Source organism: Leptonotus elevatus, chromosome 9 (genome assembly GCF_054856555.1).
Source record: "Leptonotus elevatus isolate MCC_2025b chromosome 9, RoL_Lele_1.0, whole genome shotgun sequence".
NCBI classification, from domain to species: domain Eukaryota; kingdom Metazoa; phylum Chordata; class Actinopteri; order Syngnathiformes; family Syngnathidae; genus Leptonotus; species Leptonotus elevatus.
Window position 1 is genome coordinate 5,755,104 of NC_141247.1, and position 20,255 is coordinate 5,775,358.

General features: G+C 39.6%; 1 protein-coding gene and 1 long non-coding RNA gene across 5 annotated transcripts in view; both read left to right on the forward strand.

The window, feature by feature from the left end:
- Nucleotides 1-292: 292 nt before the first annotated feature.
- On the forward strand, nt 293-4,260 carry LOC147168201 (uncharacterized). Its single transcript, XR_015096024.1, has 2 exons — nt 293-439; nt 4,084-4,260. It is a non-coding gene; the product is annotated as an uncharacterized LOC147168201 (long non-coding RNA).
- gria1a (glutamate receptor, ionotropic, AMPA 1a) overlaps nt 4,140-20,255 on the forward strand; it is an 89,360-nt gene continuing 73,244 nt past the window's right edge. For 2 of the 4 annotated variants that reach the window (XM_086085700.1, XM_086085702.1), the window contains exons 1-2: nt 4,140-4,493; nt 4,628-4,762. In XM_086085700.1, the coding sequence (XP_085941826.1) occupies nt 4,406-4,493; nt 4,628-4,762 (223 nt within the window). In that variant the 5' untranslated portion in view covers nt 4,140-4,405. The remainder of the gene's footprint in view (nt 4,494-4,627; nt 4,763-20,255) is intronic. The other 2 variants (XM_086085699.1, XM_086085701.1) reach the window with 1 other exon arrangement.

Sequence of the window (20,255 nt, forward strand, 5' to 3'; positions counted from 1 at the left end):
AAACCATCAGAATATGGTTTCTGAAAATGTGAGCTGTCTTCCCAGTTCGCCTTACAGCTGTCAGTCCTGGGCTGATGCTATAAGCCCTCCTGGTGAGTTTGTGTGCTTCTCTGTGACCTTGAAAAGTTAATGAAGCGCTTTACTGGATTTACTGCCTACTCCGAGATATCACTGTTCTAATGGTTTCCGCCGTACATGGTCAAGGTGCCACCACTAATGCTCCTCTCTCGGGGTTTTCAGACAGAATATGTTTGCTTCCCTGTCACAGCATGTGCGTTAAATTTTCTTACAGGCTTTGACCTTGCCCAGAAGATAGATTTTACCACTGCCATGCTACGTGTGCTCTGTCGTTGCCCACATGAGCATTGAAGACCCCAGCGGAACGATGGAGTGCCCAGCTGGAGCACTCTCCAGCACCACCTACAAGGATCCCAAAAAGGTGGGTACTCTGAACTGCTCGTTGGTGCATAGGCACAAACAACAGTGAGGACCCATACCCCACCTGAAGGTGGATGGGACTACCCTCTCATGCGCCGGGGTGAACCCCAAAGGAAAGACACCGTGCTGAGAGACAAAAGTATGGTCACACCTGCTTGCCGCCCATGACCTTGACCGACTCCTGATCGGAAGTGAGACTCTTGCGGGTGGTAGATTTCTTACAGGCGCTTAAAGCACCTCATCTGTCTCCACTCATTTGTCAGCAAAAAGGCGTCGTCGGTGACGAATTGATAGACGTTCCATCAGTATTGAATCTGGAGAGTTGCGAGACTCAGATTCGTCAAAAAATATGAAATGTGAAATTTCAGGATGAACCTAAAATTAATTCAAACCTTTACAGGTGAACTTAATGTGACCTTCTCTAAGCTTTTGAATGCACATGTCCAGGAGCTTAACGGCAAAATTCACAAACAACAATGCTCCAGCTCATCGATGTGGCAGCATCTGGGAGCGGCTGTTGGAAACTGGTGTGCCTCAAATGGAATAGCCTGCACTTTGTCCGGGCCTGAATCCTATTGAAAACTTGTAGGATCAGCTGAGTAGCCGTGTAGAGGCTGGAAACTTGCACTCCAGAACCTCAATGACCTGAGGGCTTCCCTTCAAGAAGAGGGGGATGCCATGCCTCAGCAGACTGTGAGTCGACTTGTGAACAACTTGGAATTGATGCTCAAGGGCACGAGACGACTTATTGAGATGTTAACATTTCTTATTGTGGTGTATTCACCGTTGTTTACCTCACAGTTCCAGTACTCTTTTTCTTGACTGTAAGGCAAGTCAGTGGACTTGAGAAGGTCTTTGAAGTATTCTCGTCACAACACGCCCACCTTACATGCTCGTACCCATCATTGCCTGAAGAAGCCGGAGGCCAATATCAAATATATAAATGATAATAATGTATCCATATTTAATTTATGAAATCATATTATCTGTCATTCGAGAGATTTGCTGAGAATTTTCTACCCCATTGTAACCCTACACAGCAAAATTGTTAGAGTAACACTGATCATGTTAAATCTAACACTGGATAAGTGTCCACACCAATGAGTGTAAATGTTACACTTCTCAAACTGTTGCTTTTTTCACTATTAACCAGTGTTACTCCAACACTGTATAGTGATAAACACTTTTGAGTATATTACACTAGTGTCAGTCTTAAAAATGTAACTCCACTTTACTCTGGTAAATAGTACTTCTTTTATATAGTGTTTTTCCTCCTTACAAGGCCCTCAAAGTGCTTTACATTTTGACTACTGATAAAACGGCATCAGGGGCAACCGGGAGTTCAGTATCTTGCTCAAAGATACTTTCACATAGTTACACGGGCCTGGGATGGAACCCACGCTCTCAGGGTCGGGAGACGACCACTACGCTATTGAAATGTTGACAGCGCGCTGGAAAATTGGAAAGATTCTCCTTTACCGGAAATGAGGGTGTGGTCAATTTAACACTCAAGGTAGTGCTATTCAGGTTACACCCAACATCTAGCCCAACACTCAAGGAAATTTACTCTGACAGTGTAATGTTTTATCCTAATAGTGTTAAAATAACACTGCTTACTGCATATTTGATCTAACACTGGAAATGTTACACTGACGGATTTGCTGTGTACCCGTGACCCTGAGCAGCTTAAACTGTAGTAAATACATGAGTAGTGTGTGCCGAGGCTTTAGTCTATTTTGTGTCATTGTTTCCATCATCACCTCCACCCGTTTCTTCCGATTTGTTTCTTTTTTTCTCTCTTAGCCTGTCTGATCCACAGCTTTGTCCTGTGATGCACACAATGTGACAGCATGGGTGTAGTGGCTCAATTAAAAGGAATAACATGCTTGTGAGTTGCTCTTCCCCCCCCACGAGAGTGAAACCACAGGAAGGATTTTGACGGATTGGCCTCATTATTTGCTTCACACAGACTTCTATTAAAAACCTCAGACAGACACTCACCTTATGATCTATGACGAAGATATTGTTTGGTGCGTTCCTTTCAGTCGACTTGAGACATTCTTAACGTAGAATGACAAGCAATTGCCAGTATTCAACCTCCAGAATAATTTGCCATCATTACTACTGCTATTTTAAGGGCTATTTGCATTAATCAGGCTTGTGGTTGCACTCAGAAATAAACACTATGAAACCAGGATGTTTACATATGCATTAGGCAAGCTTCTTGCTCTCAAATAACAAAGCTAAACTCTCTTTTTTAGTAACCATCCCGTCACTGTTCATTAAATAAAAAAATATATGTACCGTACTTGCCGCTTTGCTACTGCATAATAATCCAAGTGGCCAGAGTTTTAGTTTTTCCTCATCTGGAAACACGAGATATTGAAGTAAGTACACAATTTTAATATTTTTCTCCTACAAGTGTTTTCACACCTTCATTTCTGTTATGCAAGTAACATTCTAAATCAAGAAATCATTGTATTTTTCTCCAACAATGCAGCCAGAGCTCTATAGCTCTCATTTTGTTTAAGTCAGAATTTAAAACCAAAACATGACACCGCAGTGCAGTTTGCAGTCAATCCCATTGGGTTTTGTCTCATTTTTCCCATGTGTACAAAAGCGTGGGGGCATGTACCTTTTCTTTGGGAGGTAATTGGCTGTAGCTGTCTGTAAATACATGCTTTAACTCATAACCCCTCCCTTATCAGCAGCACAGCAGTCCTGCTCGCTGCAAAGAGGAAGTGAGCGTGCAGAGCAAAAGTCAGAATTTTCATATATTGTACTTAAAAAGGACCAGTTTAAAGTGTGGAATCTTGCAAAGTTAAATCAATTCCTTCAGGGAATAACCCCCACCCAAAGTCTAAACCACATTTGTAATTCAAATGTTTCCAGAAATCTGAACATTTTCATTCAGCAGGCTTTTGATTTATTTAACCCAAATCATAGCAATATTTAGTTTGACAATTCTTGTTATTGTTTTTTTTTGTTATTAGTGTCTTTAATTGCACTTTAATCATGCAACTCTTTTCAAACCCTGGCAAACAAGTAGTTTAAAGGTTTTTAACCCTTCAACAAACTCTGTGCTGCATTAATCAGCCATGAGTGCAGGAAATGAATGTACTGTTTGTTCATATACATCTATGCCAGCAACGTATACAGTGATAAACAGAATAATTAAATGCTCTCCCACAATTAAACTGTGTATCCACCTGTTGCCATTCCGAGAACATTATTAGTCTTCCTGCAGTATGTCATCTTTGTCAGTCATTTAAGCATATAGGCTATTTTTTGTGACATTTAGATTGTTCTAATGTAAAGGTTAACAAAGGTCAGTAATGTAATATTTTAAACTTCCTTTTAATTCCTTGCTCTATTAGGACACATGGAAATATTTTATACTAGTTTAAACTCTTAACAGCACAAGTTCCCTTTTAAAGACTGCCATTTGTCGATAGCGTTCCAATTCTGAGTCTGAGTTTGAGATTTTGAATTCAGGCATTTAAGCTCCCTTCCGAGGGGAACTGTGAAATAATTGTGATTTTGAGGTTTGCATGATGAATGTGAGCTCCTTATGATAACACTAAACATTTTTGCTGTTTTTTTCCCTTCCTGGGCGTACACTTTTTTTCCTTTTTTTTTTTGCAGCGCGCCAAAACGCCGAAGACATTCCCCATCACTACAACAGCATCCAAGCACAAGAGAGCATCAGCAGATCGAGGGAGAGCAGTCGAGAGGAAGGTACCTCCTCTCGCCATTGCCATCACCACCACCAGCACCTTCATCATCATCATCGTCATCCTCCTCCTCGTCGTCTCTCTTTGAATCCATGTCGGTGAAGATGATGTTGCGCTAACGAGCAACGGGAGGAGAGCTGAAGCACGGGAGGTATTTTGAAGTTGAATACGCGAAGGAGACGTATGTATGTTCGGATTTCGACTCTTTTCCCTTCGCCAATGCAAAAGGAAATATGCAGCGAAGCTTCAGCATCCTCTACACCAGTTTACTGGGGATGTGCTTGGCTTCAAGCGCAAGTTTCCCAAGTAACATCAATATAGGTAAGAATGGCGCGCGCGCACCCGTCCAACAATCCCTTTGTCTCCTCCTAAAATGATTGCTTCATCGCGCTCTCCCGGTGTGGCTCTTTTTTTACAATTTCACATGACAACGATTTGTGTTTGATGCTCAACAGGAGGATTGTTCCCCACCGAGTCCCATGAATATGAAGTGTTTCGCTTCGCCCTTTCGCACCACCAGGACATCCCCAAACTGGTGCCGCAGGTCGATATGGTCAAGATGGGAAATAGTTTTTCCATGACATATGCCTGTGAGTATTCATGCGTCGTTGTTTGTGCTTTGTGTCCTAAACAATTGGCTTTTAAAGGCCGTGTGAGTGTCAGTGAGCGGCTCGTAACTGTTGCGTGCATGGGGGACTTATTTTCTCAACCTCTTGCTGCGTGAACGCGGCGCGCTTTTTGCGCTCCAGGGAGGCCAACCTCTGCAGAGGAACCGGATTTTTGCATGCTGTACATTTTTATGTCTCAATGATTACATTTTTATGAGCCTCAAACTGAAGTAGAAACAAAGAGTCAAAGCTAAAGTGGATAAAAAATAAGATTGTTGTTTAAAAATGTACCTGCATGATATAATCCAAATGCAAGAATCAACTTTTTCTCACCTGATTTCAAAGAGAGGAAATCAAACATTCTGAGAGATTTTAACTTTGGTGGGAAATGATGCAGAATTATTCCGGTGCCATTTTTATCGAGATAATAGCAGGCCAATCAGAGCAGTGGGGATGCTATTCTCCAGTGGCTGATAATATGTGTCATAATGCCAGTCAGAGAACAAGTGCATGCCTCACAGATACAAAGGAAATGTCACGCTAAATTGTTTCTTCTTTGTTACCCTGCACTTAACCGGCCTTTGTGTTCTGACAAGATTGGTTGGTCTCTGAGGCTTTTTGACAGAGTATCAAATTATGTCCCACACTGTAATTGCAGTATGAGAACTATTACGCATATTTTTTGTGCATCAAGCAGGTTCATTTAGATCAGAATATTACAGTTTGGAAACCACAATCCTGCACTAATTTCCATGTATTGGTTGCCTAACGAGCAATATTATCTTGACAATAATAAATTGTTTACATTGAATCTTCAACTGTGTAAGCTGCGTGACATCATAACATTGCAATACAGTGTCACTGAGGAATTCAACAAAAAAAAAGTGAAAACAGTGCCCAAAAATTATGTTTGGAGGATTTATTACAAAGAAGAAAGCAAAAAAACAACACACAAAAGAGACCCTCATTATATGATTTCAATCTCAGAGTGGAATGAGATTTGAACATGAAGGTCATGGAGCAGAGGACTACCCACAAATATGCTCACAGATCAAACACAGTAAATGTCTGTATAACACTTAAGTCAAATTTTGGACAAGGACGCATTGTTCACTTCAGCTCGCCATGTGAGTGGTCCGGACTGCTAAACCCTGATCTGCCTTGTCTTTCAAGTGCAGGGCGAAATTTAATACATCTATCAGAATGGTGCTTTTTTGGGTCTAGCGGATTTAATTTCCTCAGGTCACTGATGGCGTAGTGGTACATATGCCTGACTTTTGTGCGGTTCAGTTACACTCAGTGACGATGTGAATGTGATTGTGTGTCTGTATGCGCTTTATGATGGACAAGCGGCCAATCCAGGGTGCCTTCCTTGATAGGCTGCAGCTCCCTGTTATCCTGATAAGTGCTAAGGATATGCGCTAAATAAAATAGATGGCTATTTTGTTTCTCTTGTCACACAGAAGTGAGATTCAAGTGGCTGCAGTGTCTTGCTCCACCCTATCATTGCACCATACTGCTGTGGTTGATATCCCACCGGATGGCTGTAGATGTGTATCCTACTGTTTTGTACACTTTTTTTCATGCCTCTCAAAATTTGAACCATACCCTTGTGGAAACAGTTGGTTAAATTCCTATATGCGTGTAATTAAATCCCAAAGACCAAATTTTGGAGCGTTTCAAGTAGAGCTGTCAAAATTAATAGATTAATTGACAAGTAAACGATTATTAAATTGATCGGCAACTATTTTAATAATTGAGTAATCGTTTGGATCCATTTTTTTTTAAACTGTCCAAATCCTCTGATTACAGCATATCAGCAGTAATTGTTCACTGATTTCTGTAGTCCTTCATGAAAGAAGACTGATCAAAATAAGACATTTGCAAACATCTGTTTTTACTTTGGAAAACAATGACAATGCCGGTAAAATACAGCAACATTACCCCCCCCCCCTTTTTTTTTTTTTTTAATCACTATACACTCTAAAAACAGTTGGGTCAAAAACGATCCTCTACTTTGAGTCAAGAAATGGGTCTTTTTGTGTAAAACAACTCATAAATATTAGTCAGTTCCTTTACTTGGGTCAAAAAATTGGGTAATTTTGTACAAAACAACCCAGAAAGTTAGGTCAAATTGACCCATGAAGTGGATCAGTCCATTTTTTATCCATAATTGGATTACTTTTGACCCAACTGTTTTTAGAGTGTACGGGAACAAAGCACAAAATAAACACCATTTACCGGTTAATAAACAGTAATCAGGGGAAAATAGTCTTTTTAATGCAAAATAAAAATGTATCCGATTAGTCGATCAATAAATTGAATGATCAATAGATTTATTGATTCTAAAAATATTCGATAGTGACAGCTATATTTCAAGGAAGCTATTTATTTTATTGATTTATCCATGAGCACGGAACAACAAGCCATCTTTCCTGCTTTAATCCTTTGTGCACTGGCATCACATAACACATTTTCTTTACGGTGTCACGCTTCACTCCGTGACTATAGGCTTGACTTTGCTAAGTGTGGCACAGAAAGCAAAATTGACATCGCTTCCTGTCTCAAAGAGCCTTTCTGCATGCGTTTGTGTCATGAGTCAGAGGAGAAAAGCAACCTGTTCTTGGGTTCCTGTTTAGTATGCCCAAGTAGATGAGCGTGTGTGTTTGCATCTGGATGGCCATTCTGACGTCTGTTGTCGGATGTGGTGAGTGAGTGACAGTTCACAGTGGGAAAGTGCCCGCGGGCTCTCAGGGTGCATGAGCATGAAAAGCATTGGGTGAATGAGCCCTTGTGCGCAGGGCATGAATAGCGCTCCGGATGAGGGTGATGCACATCAGCTGGCTCTTATGACTCGCCACTTCCTCGAGAGGCCATCACTCCCGTTGCAAATGTACACACACGCGCAACCACTGGCACCTGTCGTAAAGAACAGGGCCTTGAGTTGATCTTTACCATATCACTTTTTGAAAGCTTTTATTGGGTTCTTCTTTGGTACAGTAAAAAAAATTTGGGGGAATTAATTACCACATTATACAGATTTGTCATTATAACTATGTGCGTCAAAATTAGTGCGTTAATTTTGTGTTAAATTAAGTTAAATTCCAGTTGCAACGCAGCACACGTCCACGTCAAAATTTTGCAGTAATAAATTTAATAATCATGCATATATTTGTGGAGACTGGGGTCAAGTTGTATTTTACAATTTTTTAAATATGCAGAATTTCACAAGTTACTTCATGTTAAAGATTAGATAGCTCTTAATATGAAAATAAAAATGCACTGAGCTGTCACCAACCTCTTACAAATGCAATTATACCATCTAATGACAGAAAAATGACCTCAACACAAATCTTTTTTTTTACAGTACAGTACATATTTTTAATTTTAACTCAATTTTATGAATTATTATGAAATTATTATATGACAAAAAAATGCAGCCATATTCTATTAGTTACATTTTTTTTCCACTTTTATGTTAACAAGAGTATGAAAACTAAAATGAAAAATCATTGATGGTACATTTTACTGTACATTTAGAACAGATATAAAAGTTGTGAATAATTGTGAGTTAACGATTAACGTCATGCGATTAATTACGATTAAAACATTTTAATCACCTGACACCCCTAGCAATAACATACATAGATTGTCAGTCCATAACACACACACACCAACAATAAATTAGTTGCTTACATGTTTGAAAAAATGACAATCTGTTAGATGAAGTTGACACATAATCGGCATCATTCTGGTCGTTTTAACACTCCTTTTCTATGCGATGAATGCATAAGGCGTCAACAAGAGGTCTTCAGTCTAGACAAAGACATGAAAAAGAGATTCTTATGTAATGAGTAACTGGTTTATACCACATGGTTTTATTTGAACTACATCCACCTTCAAGAGAAGCATGGGATTCCTCTTTTTTTGCCTCTTACTTGCTCCCGACGACACTTGAAGTCACTCTTTGCTCCGCAAGTGCCGACCAGCCGCATGCTTCCGATTGGTCAGAGATATCAATTGCTGTCCCCCATGGAGGATGAGGCCCTATGCACAGAGCGCGCCTCCTAGTTGTGTTACACTGTGTTATATGTACTGTTAGGCCAGGTTGTGTCAGGTCCACTGGGAGCAAATCGGGGTTCAGTGTCTTGCTCCAGTTGCGAGATGAAAACTCTACCACTGAGCCATGCCGCCTCACCATTAGGTCTCTTATCCGTAAGCATGACTGCAGTGGCAATTTTAAATTTTATAGTTTAAAAATCTTGTCATGGCACTCTACATTTGCCCATCCTGTCGCATGGGTTGTCTCACACGGATTATGTTTTGTTCACAGTGGCAAGTGTAAAAGTAACCTTAAATATGGATTTATTTTTGACACGTTAATAATTAGATGACGAGAGTCAAAGTCGGTCAATCAGCCTGTACAACCAGCAAAGAGTATGATCTACCTCTTCTGCTAGCTTATAATGTCACTTTTTGTTTTAATGTTTTGTCTTTTTGATCTGCCGTTGTGAGTAGCTTGTTGTTGTTTTGTTTAGCTTAGTGGTTCTTAACCTTGTTGGAGGTACTGAACCCCATCAGCGAACCTTATTTATTGAATCAAAATGAACCGGACTTTTTATAGAATCTGGCTCTCTTCACCTTGAATTCAGAAAGTGGTGTGTTCTTATGTTCCCCATCTCCATGCGTTGCTCAATTTGGCATTGCAAATCATGCAGTTTGCTGACTATTTATAGAGCATATTTAAAACAATACAGTATAAACAGCAGAGGCCCCAGAATTTAACCCTGTGGAACACCATAGGTCCCGTTATACATATTGCACATATTCTTTTGTTTTTTGTTCAACATTGTGAAGGGATTACAATAATAAATAAATCATATGACGTACCATCACAGAGGTCACAAGTCGACTACTGAGCGCACCAAAGTCTTTGCAGCACAGATAGACCAAGCAACATAGCGTGATCAACTGCAACCAATAATAGCCAAGTGGGATGTATGATCCCGAATCATATGAGTCAGGTGTGTGTCTTGACCTCCACCAACCAAACCTATGAGTCTGACTCACCGAACCCCTGGGGTTTGATCAAACCCAAGCTAAGAACCACTGTTTGTTTGTGTATTTTTTCATTTACTGTTGTGTTTTGCACTTCAGGTCTACCATGCTTATTACCTGCTTTGTCAAACATCTTTAAGGTTTTGTTAGTTGCATTGCACATTTTGATTGGGATCTTGGGCCCATAGTTAACCCAAGGTCCTTGAGATTGGGAAGCATTCTTGCTTCTGGTCTTCATTTTTATCCATAAAATTCCTAAATTGATTGCGTCAGTTTAACAAATACATTAAAACAATTCTAAGGAACTTTCAGTTTACGTTGATTGTGGCGGCACCACATGGACAAATGCAGTAATGTTACGCCTAAAGGAAGACCACATTTCCCATGAGGACAAGCGCATTGCATCGTTTTTGAGCTCACGCCAGCAAGTGAAATGCGGGCCAATGTTGATCCTTGACTGTCCTTTTATCCGGGTATCTTCCCTTTTTCTTTTTTGTCTCCTCAGATAAAACTTTTCAGTTGTTATGCAGCTTCTTCCAAGAAGGCAATAATCATGCGTCAACATTCAAATTGACTTCTGTCTTTGTAACGAATCGGTAAAGGAGGAAGTGACGTATGCCAAAAAGCAGTCAGCACATTTGTATTTTTTGGTGTGGTATGATTGGCATCCTCCTCAAAGTTGCTTAGTGCCAGTAAAAATGATACAGACCCCCTCAGGCCATGGCAAAAGTACCATTCAACTAGTTTTAAGTCCATGTTTCATCAGAAGAGTTGTGAAAATATTTTGAAAAGTTCCTTTGTGCTACTTTAACCAGACTAAATATTTTTTTAGGTTAAGATTAATTTAGGACTTCACTGTAAATAACTGATGCACAGATCTCGAAATCAAATAAACATTTACCTTAGCAGACCGTACCGTGGTGAGCTGAATGCAATCAGACCGTGATGATAAGCACATGATTCATTTTATTGCCTGTCTGTGTATTTATTGGGAAACAAAAGATGGCAGCACCACTGCTACTGTGAGGTATCAAAATGGAGCTAACTTGGATTTCACTCTTCGCTTCTACCAAGTTATAAAGTCACACCTGTAGTTTCTCAGTTCGTCCACACATGTCAGTTTACTGGAACGGCTTATGGCATAGATGCTACTTCAGTGCTTCAAAATAACTGCCAGGGTTGCTGCATGTACATGGAGAATATTAGTCACTGTTCCCCTCAGTTAGATATTACATTACCATAATCTGCTATTGACTTGGTTTATTATAAGGACGAACTGAGTCGCAAGCTTCAAATCCTCTGCAGGCTCATGCTTTCATGATCGACTTTTCTCTTTGATATCAGTGTGTGTGGGGGGGGGGGGGGGGGGGGGGGGGGTGAGTGGGGGTAGTAGGGATTTACAGCAGTCTTCAGCTATTTTAGGTAATAAGCCCTGCTTTTAAATGACAGAATTTAGCACCAGGTGCCAGGCTATTTAAAACGTTCATCTAGCTTCCGTGTTACTAATGTGACTTTGATTTTGTGTCTAGTCCAGTCATTGTGGAAATAAACCGTTTGTTAGGACTAATTAGTGTTCATGGAAAAGACAATTTGTATTGTAGCTGTGATGCAGCTAGGGAGCAGTGCTTCATTTGGTCTCTGAGGCGAGCTCAAAGGCTACTGGAAAAGGATCTACAAGGCAGCCATGATCAATGAGGCCTGCTCAGCCAATCAATGCAGAATAACGGGTAGGGCGAGGGTATAATATGCCCCTTTTGGAAGACTTCTATAGAGTATTGTGGCAAGATTGGATGTATACAGGTCTTTGTCAAGGAGAGATTTAGCTAGCAGAGGTTAAGAAGTCATGTCGTGCGGGGGTCGACCACAGATAAAAATCATGTCAGTGGCACTTTTTTGTCTTTCAAGCACAAAAGTGACAAGTGGTACCGCTATACCGCTATAGTGGTAGCCTCCTTACTTAAATCACCACTAGCAAAACATTTTACGAATCAGTCATACAAATCCTGGGGAAAATACTGAATAATCATCACAGTTTGCAATAAAAAATTCACATTTTGGCCTCATCAAAGCAGATTCGATAGCAAAACTGTGAATCACAGATTTGTATTTTTTCTGATAACTAAGCCACAGCTAAGCTAACTTAACATAGAGGTGATCTTGAAACACTGTTGAGTTATGTACTGTATTTAACAAAAAAAAAGGTGAAATAACTGAAAACATGTTTTACATTATAGATTCTTCAAAATAGCCATCCTTTGCTCCGGTTACTTTTTTACATACTCTTGACATTCTTACCTCTGGGAACTCCTTAAAGACTGTTGGAAAACCCTTTCAGGTGACCACCTTTTGAAGCTCATCGAGTGAATGCCAAGAATGTGAAAAAAAGTAATCAAAGAAAAGGGTGGCTGTTTATTTATGTATTTATTTTATTAGTTTCACCTTTTTCTTGTTAAGTACATAACTCCAAATGTGTTCATTAGTTGTCATAGTTGTCATAGTTTTGATGCCTTCAGTGAGAATCTACAATGTACATCGTCATGAAAATAAAGCATGTATTGAATGAGAAGGTGGGTCCAAACCTTTGGCCTGTACTGTATATGGAAAAGAAGAAAGCAATTGTTCATTCATTTGTTTTCATATTTTTATTGTTTAATAAAACCTTCACTTCAGTTCACTGGGATCAACCAGTAAAAAATTGCTGCTGAAAATCTGAAAGTTGACCCTCAAATTAAGTCAACGATTCATAAAACTGCTCCTCGAAGAAAAAAGTTAATTCAAACCTTGATAATCGTGAGCTCATTCTGTATTTAATAAGGTTATCTGCCGATTGCATTGCTTCCTTTTCTGCACACAGATGTCTCCATGCGACGCTAGCATTGCGCTTTATTTAAAGGGGAATGAGAAGAGCTTCTAGGATTGGCGGTGAATGTTAAGTTTGGCTGTGCTCACACCCACAACAACGCAAAAAACACTTTTTGAATATGCATGCTTGCACGCACATGGAAAGTTGCCAACACGAACCCATGCAGATTAACGCCTCTCGCCGGACTTGCAGCAGTCACTACAAACAGTACAGTGTGATGTATTTAGTGATTGACATGAAACTGCACCTTATTCACCAGCGGCTAATATGAACAAATGTGTTCTTCATAAAATAATTGGGGCCACATTTTTTCATTTTAGCTAAAAGCAAATCATGTGATTTCACAACATGACATGTACTACATGCACCGTGTCTCACCATATGTGGCCCCCGTCCTCCCCTGACCTCAAACCTGTTCACAACCTTTGGAGCATCCTCAAGCAGCGCTTGATGAGGGCGGGGGAGGCAGTTCGCATCCAAACATCCCCTTTGGGAGGTTATTCTTATATCCTGCAAATACATTCAAAAAGAGACTCACTCAAAATATCTTTTGATTTCAGCAATACAATCTCCTAATGCTGCAAATTCAAAGGACCATGTTCAGTTCTTCTTTCCAACCTATAAAATGTCTGGGAACACTGCTATGCATCATAATTTGGAATAGTGCAATTTAACAAAAACTGTGTTTTCATTTTTGAGAAAAACACTTACACTTTTCATTTCCATAATAATTTGGAACACTCTGTATTGTTAAGCAACATAGTTGGAGCGGGTAATTGGTTAACTGCCTGTCTTCTTTAATTCTGCTGTGGTAAAAATGTTAGATGGTGTAATTTGCATTATTATTATTTTATTTTATTTTTTATTTTATTTTTAAATTAATATTATTCTTAAGGGATTTGAACAGTTCTGGTAAATTTCCATGCTCCATGCAATAAATAAACAAATAAATAAATAATAATAATAATAATTGGCAAGGCTTTTGGACTCTCAAAGTGAACATATTGACAGTCCAGCCATTGTCGTCATCATTTTTGTTTGTTATGACTGAACCATTGCAGTTGTAGCAGCAAACTATCAATTAGAAAGCTAAAACAGCAATATGAATATGTTTATAACCGGGACCGAAAGGTTCAGCTTCTGGCTTTTCAAGCACTTGCCTTTGCTTTGGTCGTGTGCATTTTTCAGTCTGACACCAAATCAGGTCATTTCAATGTGGCACAAAATAAATAAAGTAATAAATAACATTTATAAAAGCGCAATACTATTTATTTAACTGATTGCAAAATTCTTCAGTAATGAAAGATTTTTTTTTACCTAATAGTAATTTCTTCATCATGTGAATTTGCGCTGACTGCTGAACTAAAATGATCTGTACGAGCGTGTGAGTAAAGAATATACCAGCCACAAACGTGCACACAAAAACAATAGCTAGCAAGAGATTGGGCAGATGTGTTTAATGTATTATTCAGTTTAACACATCCAAAGCAAACACTCCATGGAATAATGAATTTTAAATATTCAATAATAACCCCTGGAAAAGTAGCTCTATTAACAACTGTTATGCATAATTCTCCTCTTGGGGGAAAGGGAAAAAGACATGATGATCTCTCTTAAACCTTTATTTGGGCGTTTTCATCGATGTACCTTATTTTCCCCACCTTCAGGGTTTAAATCAAGTACTTGGATACACTGCAACTGTTGAGAAGAAGGTTAAGCTTCTTCTTTTTCTCTCTCTCTCTCTCTCTCTCTCTCTCTCTCTCTCTCTCTCTCTCTCTCTCTCTCTCTCTCTCTCTCTCTCTCTCTCTCTCTCTCTCTCGGCCTGGTGGCTGCTGTGGGAGAGCCTTGGGGTGATGTACTACATTGTGTTGCTTGTCTGTCAGATAGTGAGGTGCACCTTAGGTGACTGACAGCCGTAGTCCTTTCATGATTAGAGGGATTACATGGATGTAATATTGAAAAAGAATAGCAGGTCCGTGTTCCTACATGACGATTATTTGTTGAGGGGAAAACAAAGAATTGAGGGTGAAATGAAAAAACAAGACGCTGACAAGCGCTCTCTCAGGAGCGAGATTCTGGCAGGTGCTGGTTTGATGAATGAGTAGCCAACATCGGGGATAGTGAATGGCCCATAGCAATCAATGTAGATCGGCCAAAAGTGCTCCCCAAGCAGCAGAGTGATGGAGCGCGGAGCAGGCGGAGGACGCAGATTGTTTCTGTGTGCTGTGTCCACTTGTGTTGCTTTACACAAGAAAGGCAGAGAAATTCGCACATGGGGCACAATGCGGGAGGAAAGTCATGCTTAGGAGGGAAAAAACGACCCCACCTGTCATGTTATTGCCTTTCTGATATTGCCATTGTCACACACAGTACAAGTAAAACAGTGCAGTGGAGAATTGCATAACCTCCCTAAACCTTTGCTTCGAATGCAGTGATTCTTGACTTGGGTTCGATCGAACTCCAGGGATTCAGTGAGTCAATCACAAAGGTTCAGCGGAGGTCAAGACATAATAAGATTTGGGATGATATACCGCGTTTGACCATCATTGGCTGCAGGTGATTACGCTACATTGTTAGGCCTATCTGAGCTGTAGGGAATTTGGTAGTCAGTAGTCAACTTGTGGCTGTTGTGATGGTACATCGTATGATGTCTTTTTTTTATTATTGTAATCCCTTCAGAATAATGATGTTAAGCAAAAAAAAAAAAAAAAGTGGTCGTACAAATATGTACATTACAATATACATTCAAACATATAGTGTTCCGCAGGGTTAAATTCTGGAGCATGTTCTGTTTTCATTGTATCTGCTGCCCCTGGGTTCCATCATAGCAAAACAGCGGCAGTGTTTTAAAGTGCTCTATAAATATGGAGTTGAGTTGAGTGATGGGAGTCAGCGTCTTAATTGCATGATTTGCCATTTTTGCAATGCCGACATAAGCAATTCTAGTCTAGCACAACTATCTTGCAAAACTAAAGGAAAATTTGCTTAAAATGCATAAAGATGGGAAATACAAGAACACATCGCTATCTGAATTCAAGGTGAAGAGAGCCAGATTGGATCAAAAGGCCACTTTCCCTGTTCATTTTGTTCACCAGTAAACCCTGTGATTCTTGAATATATATATTTTTATATCCTATTTTATTTTTCAATAAAGAAGTGATGAGTGCGCATAGGAAACTGCTGGGATTCAGTACCTCCAACAAGGTTAAGAACCACTAACCTTAAAAATACAAGTTGAGGCTCTAAATTCAACTCTATTTAATTCCAGGGTGTTGTATGCAGGGATGGGATTTCGATTTAATAAGAACTACTAGTACCAGTACTACTACTACTACTAATAATAATAATAATAATAATAATAGTGATTGAACTAAGCTTGCAGAGTTGCTTCACAATTATGAATCAATACATTTTCTACAGAATTGGTTATACGGGTAATTTAATGGTAAATTAATAATTCCACATAATAAATATTGGAAATCTTTTTTCCCTACCAACTTTTGACAACTGATATTTTTTTTAATAATTGTTGTTGATTGCAAAATGTAAAATAGATACAGTAAAATTAATGGATTACTTTTCACTTTTAATGTTGTTTTCTTACAAACCCAAAAAACAATGACAAACACATATTTTTCTATGAAAAACTGTGAAATGGGGAAAAATCCAAAATATGAAAACGGGGGGAAAATCTGCACACATGCGGTGGTCTACTGTACTTTTAAGTTGTAATATCACCATTCACCACTTGATGGCAGACATGTCTCAGTTGCACTCACACTTGGCCGTATACTGCCCCATACTTCCACATGAGTAGGCCTAATAACTTTTTGCAGATTTGGAATCATATGCAGAACAAAAATAGTAGAACAATTCAATAATTACAACATTTTTAGCAAATTGATTTCTGTGAAAAAAAAAACATACAAAATGAGTTCTTGCACTTAATGTTGGTTTCTTATTTATCAGGATTATATATTAGGACCTATTTTTTTCGTAAGTGTATATTTTGTCCATATTTAAAATACAATTTTTGTCAAACATCCCGCAGTAGCACTGATTAAAAAAAATATATATATTATTATTATTGCCCCCTCCAGCATTTAAGTTGCCCATCCCTACTATACACACACACACTAAATGACAAAAATATGGACTGTTAACTTGACTCATTGTCTTTCAGTTCTGGATTTTCCTTTCCAAGAGCTTTTATGTGGAATCCTGAGATGTTTGTGTTCCAATCATCCACTGTGGCTGATGTCAGCTTCCTTGTCATTTCCTCCCCTTGTGCGCCAAAGCACTCTCAATGCTCATGCTGCTTCTTTGTATTCAAATATCATCCCGCGTATTTAAAAGAAATCTGTCATCTCTGGAGGTAATGGCAGCTGGGATGTGGAGGTCTGAGCTTGTGATGTGTTGGGCGGGCAATTAGAAAACAATGTGTTCGGGGATGCAATGCGAGCGCTCCATGATGGCAGCTGTCATGTTTTTGGTGGCAAAGACAGCAGTGAAGTTGTTCCTTTGTCACTGACTGCACATCTCGGGAGCCTTCGCATACTCTAATAAAGAGCAAATTCTACAAGTATATTAAACAGTGTGACACATTGCAGCTGCTTTTGCCGCACCGTGCTGTTGTCATCCACAAAATTCAGACTCCTGTGGCACTGAATCACAGCCGTGCCGTGTTTCCAGATCTGAAACAGTTGAGGATTGTTAGAGCAGTGGAATACACATCCCACACACAAATGAGATGCTACGCACATGCAATATAATTTATCTGAGTGAATTAGACTTCAGTGGCTAGTAATGAGATAAGCCCGTATGCATTAGCACATTGTAATTTGCGAATGCTGAAAGACTGCAACAAAACAACTGTTGAATGCCAAACACATTGAAAATGTCTGCCGGCCTCCCTATGTATGCCGCTGCACGACAGTTAATTCGGTTTCTGCCGAATTGCTAAGTGCGCTGCTTTAGGTTAATTGAAGACTTTAAATTGTCCTTAGAAGTTGATGCTTTTTTGTGTGTGTGTATATGTGCCTGGCAGTTGGCTCGATATCTATTGAATGTATTTATCTGGGTAGTGTTGGGAATGGAAAATGTACAACGAAGGAAACAAGGTTATTTGGGTTTTTTGTTATACTCTTATTTGAAAACTAATCGTCAACGTAATTACTATACTCCACGCTTCTCTCTGTGCATATCCAGTTCAATTAAGCAGTGGTGCTAGTAGGCTTCTTCAAGTGCCTTGTGTGTGCCTGTAGTCGGTGGAGAATGTCTTTTCCACGGAGGTCCGTAAGCTTCTCAAAATTGTGCTTTATCGCCGTCGTGGTATGTGTACGCCTCCCCATGGCATTGACATTCTGGGCAATTTTAGTCCAGATAGTAGCCTTTCGGCGAGAGTCATCCTTCAACGCTCACTGGCCAAGCAAAATTGTTAGGTGCCCTTTTGCTCACTGCACTTAGTGACTATGTGCTTAGTGTAAGAACAAAATCTATTCATCCACAATTTCTGTAGTGTAGTGACACTGAAGCTTAAATGCAAGATGTGATTGTATGGTAATCATCTTTATTGGTCATTATTTAAAACACACAAGGAATTAGTATGAACCACACTAGAATTGTTGTATCAACTATGACAAGCAAAGACATGACACATGCTGGAAGTATAATGGAGTCTTAACATAGCTAGTGCTGTGAAATATTGGTCAACAACAGTTATACAAATATGCAGAGATCTGAAGCTACAATGATCAATACAGTAATACTGTCACACAGGGATGAGAAAAATTGGCAAACATTTGCAAAGTGCAACTATGGAATTTTGAATCAACTGGTTAGGGAATTGATGACAAGACTGAAGAAGTTATTTGAATGTCTGCTGGGTTTAGTGTGCATGGTTTGATAGCGCCTACCTGAGGGGAGGAGCTGGAAGAGGTGGTGACCAGGATGTGGAGGGTCAGAGAGACTTTAACTTGCCCAGGTTACCAATGATATTTTAAGTGTGCGTTGCAGTCGGATTGTGTCCTTTTTTGTGGCGGCACCAAACCAGACTATGATGGAGGAACAGGGACTAATTCAAAATAACTGTATAGAATGCCTGTTTTAATTGTACAAATTGTAATACTCATTTTGATGTTGAATGTTGAATGAAAATATGTGTTGTTGTATAATGCAAGATGACACAATATTGCCACTTGTTAAAAAAGAAAGCTCCTGTTTTTCATAAAATACAATAACACACAATCTATGACTTTTGCACAGGAGTGTACAGTATACATTTATTGTCATTTAATATGAGAGTGATACGAACTGACAGGTCCAGATTCTTGAACATACCAGGCCAGGGGTAGCTACAAGATTTCTCTCATTCAAATTTCCAAATGAATTAGCATGCTACTTGTGTTGCCTCTTCTTGCGCCACGTATTCACCCCCATCACTTTGTCAGTCTGTCAGACAATTGAAACTGTGAGCAAAATTACCCCCCTGCACTTACTGTCAGAGATGCAGATGGGAGATAATTGCAAAAGGAGGATTAATAAGGAGATAATTGGTATTTCCATACTGCGTGATGGGAGATGGTCTCGGCTGGGGTTCTGACCTGCTGCCGGCGTAAGTATTTATTCAGCAGGTGGCAGGGCTGGGCCGCACACGGCAGGAAAACTGTGACGAGGAGGGACAACAGCCTAGCAAGGGCGGCTTGGAGAAGAAGAGAAAAAAAGAGCCGGTGCCGAGGCGAGTGTTCTTGCACCCTCGATTACCTGTCTAATGAGGCGATGCGGCACCATTGTTTTATTACTTAGAGGAAATGGGAGAAATCTAGATTTCACCCAGCAATCCCTATTTCCCATTGCTAGGCCGGCATTTGTTTTCTCTGTGCGCTGCAGTCTCCCCCCATTATCTCCACTCACAAGCAATAATACATCTGTTTTTCACTTCTCCTACCCACAAGTTTCGCACTTCAAGTATTAAAGCATTCCTGTTTAATATGAACTGCCTATTAGCCTAGCTATAACGATGCAATCACCTAATCATATCAAGCTAAAAAGGTTGGCTGTAGTTTTTCTGTGTTTTGATCGATTTTCTTTTTATGTTTTCCACCTTACTTTATGTACCTCATTCGTCTATTCATCTCCTTTCCCTTTTCTTGTCCATCTTTTTTTGTGACACACACGCACATAGAGATCAGGAACAGCAGTCATAAACACTGCTTCATTGCTCTTGCATAAGCTGCAAATCTCCCTTGAGCCAGAGGAGCTAAAGCAGTTTATACAGGGGAATAGCAAGCACACCTCCCTGGAGCACAACACTCTAGGGGGTACGTGGGATCTCGAGAGGATTAGGAAGGGCCAAATCATCAAACTCTGTGGGGGTAAAGAATAATAGAGTCAGTGTTGTGCTCGTTACTGAAAAAAGGTAACCAATTATTAGTTACTGCATTCACAAGTAACTCAATTACTCTGTTGATTACTAAAAGTAATGCATTCCTGTTAGAAGTAACTAGTTACTTTTTATTTTATTTTAAGAACATTCTTTAATGTGCCCTGCGATTG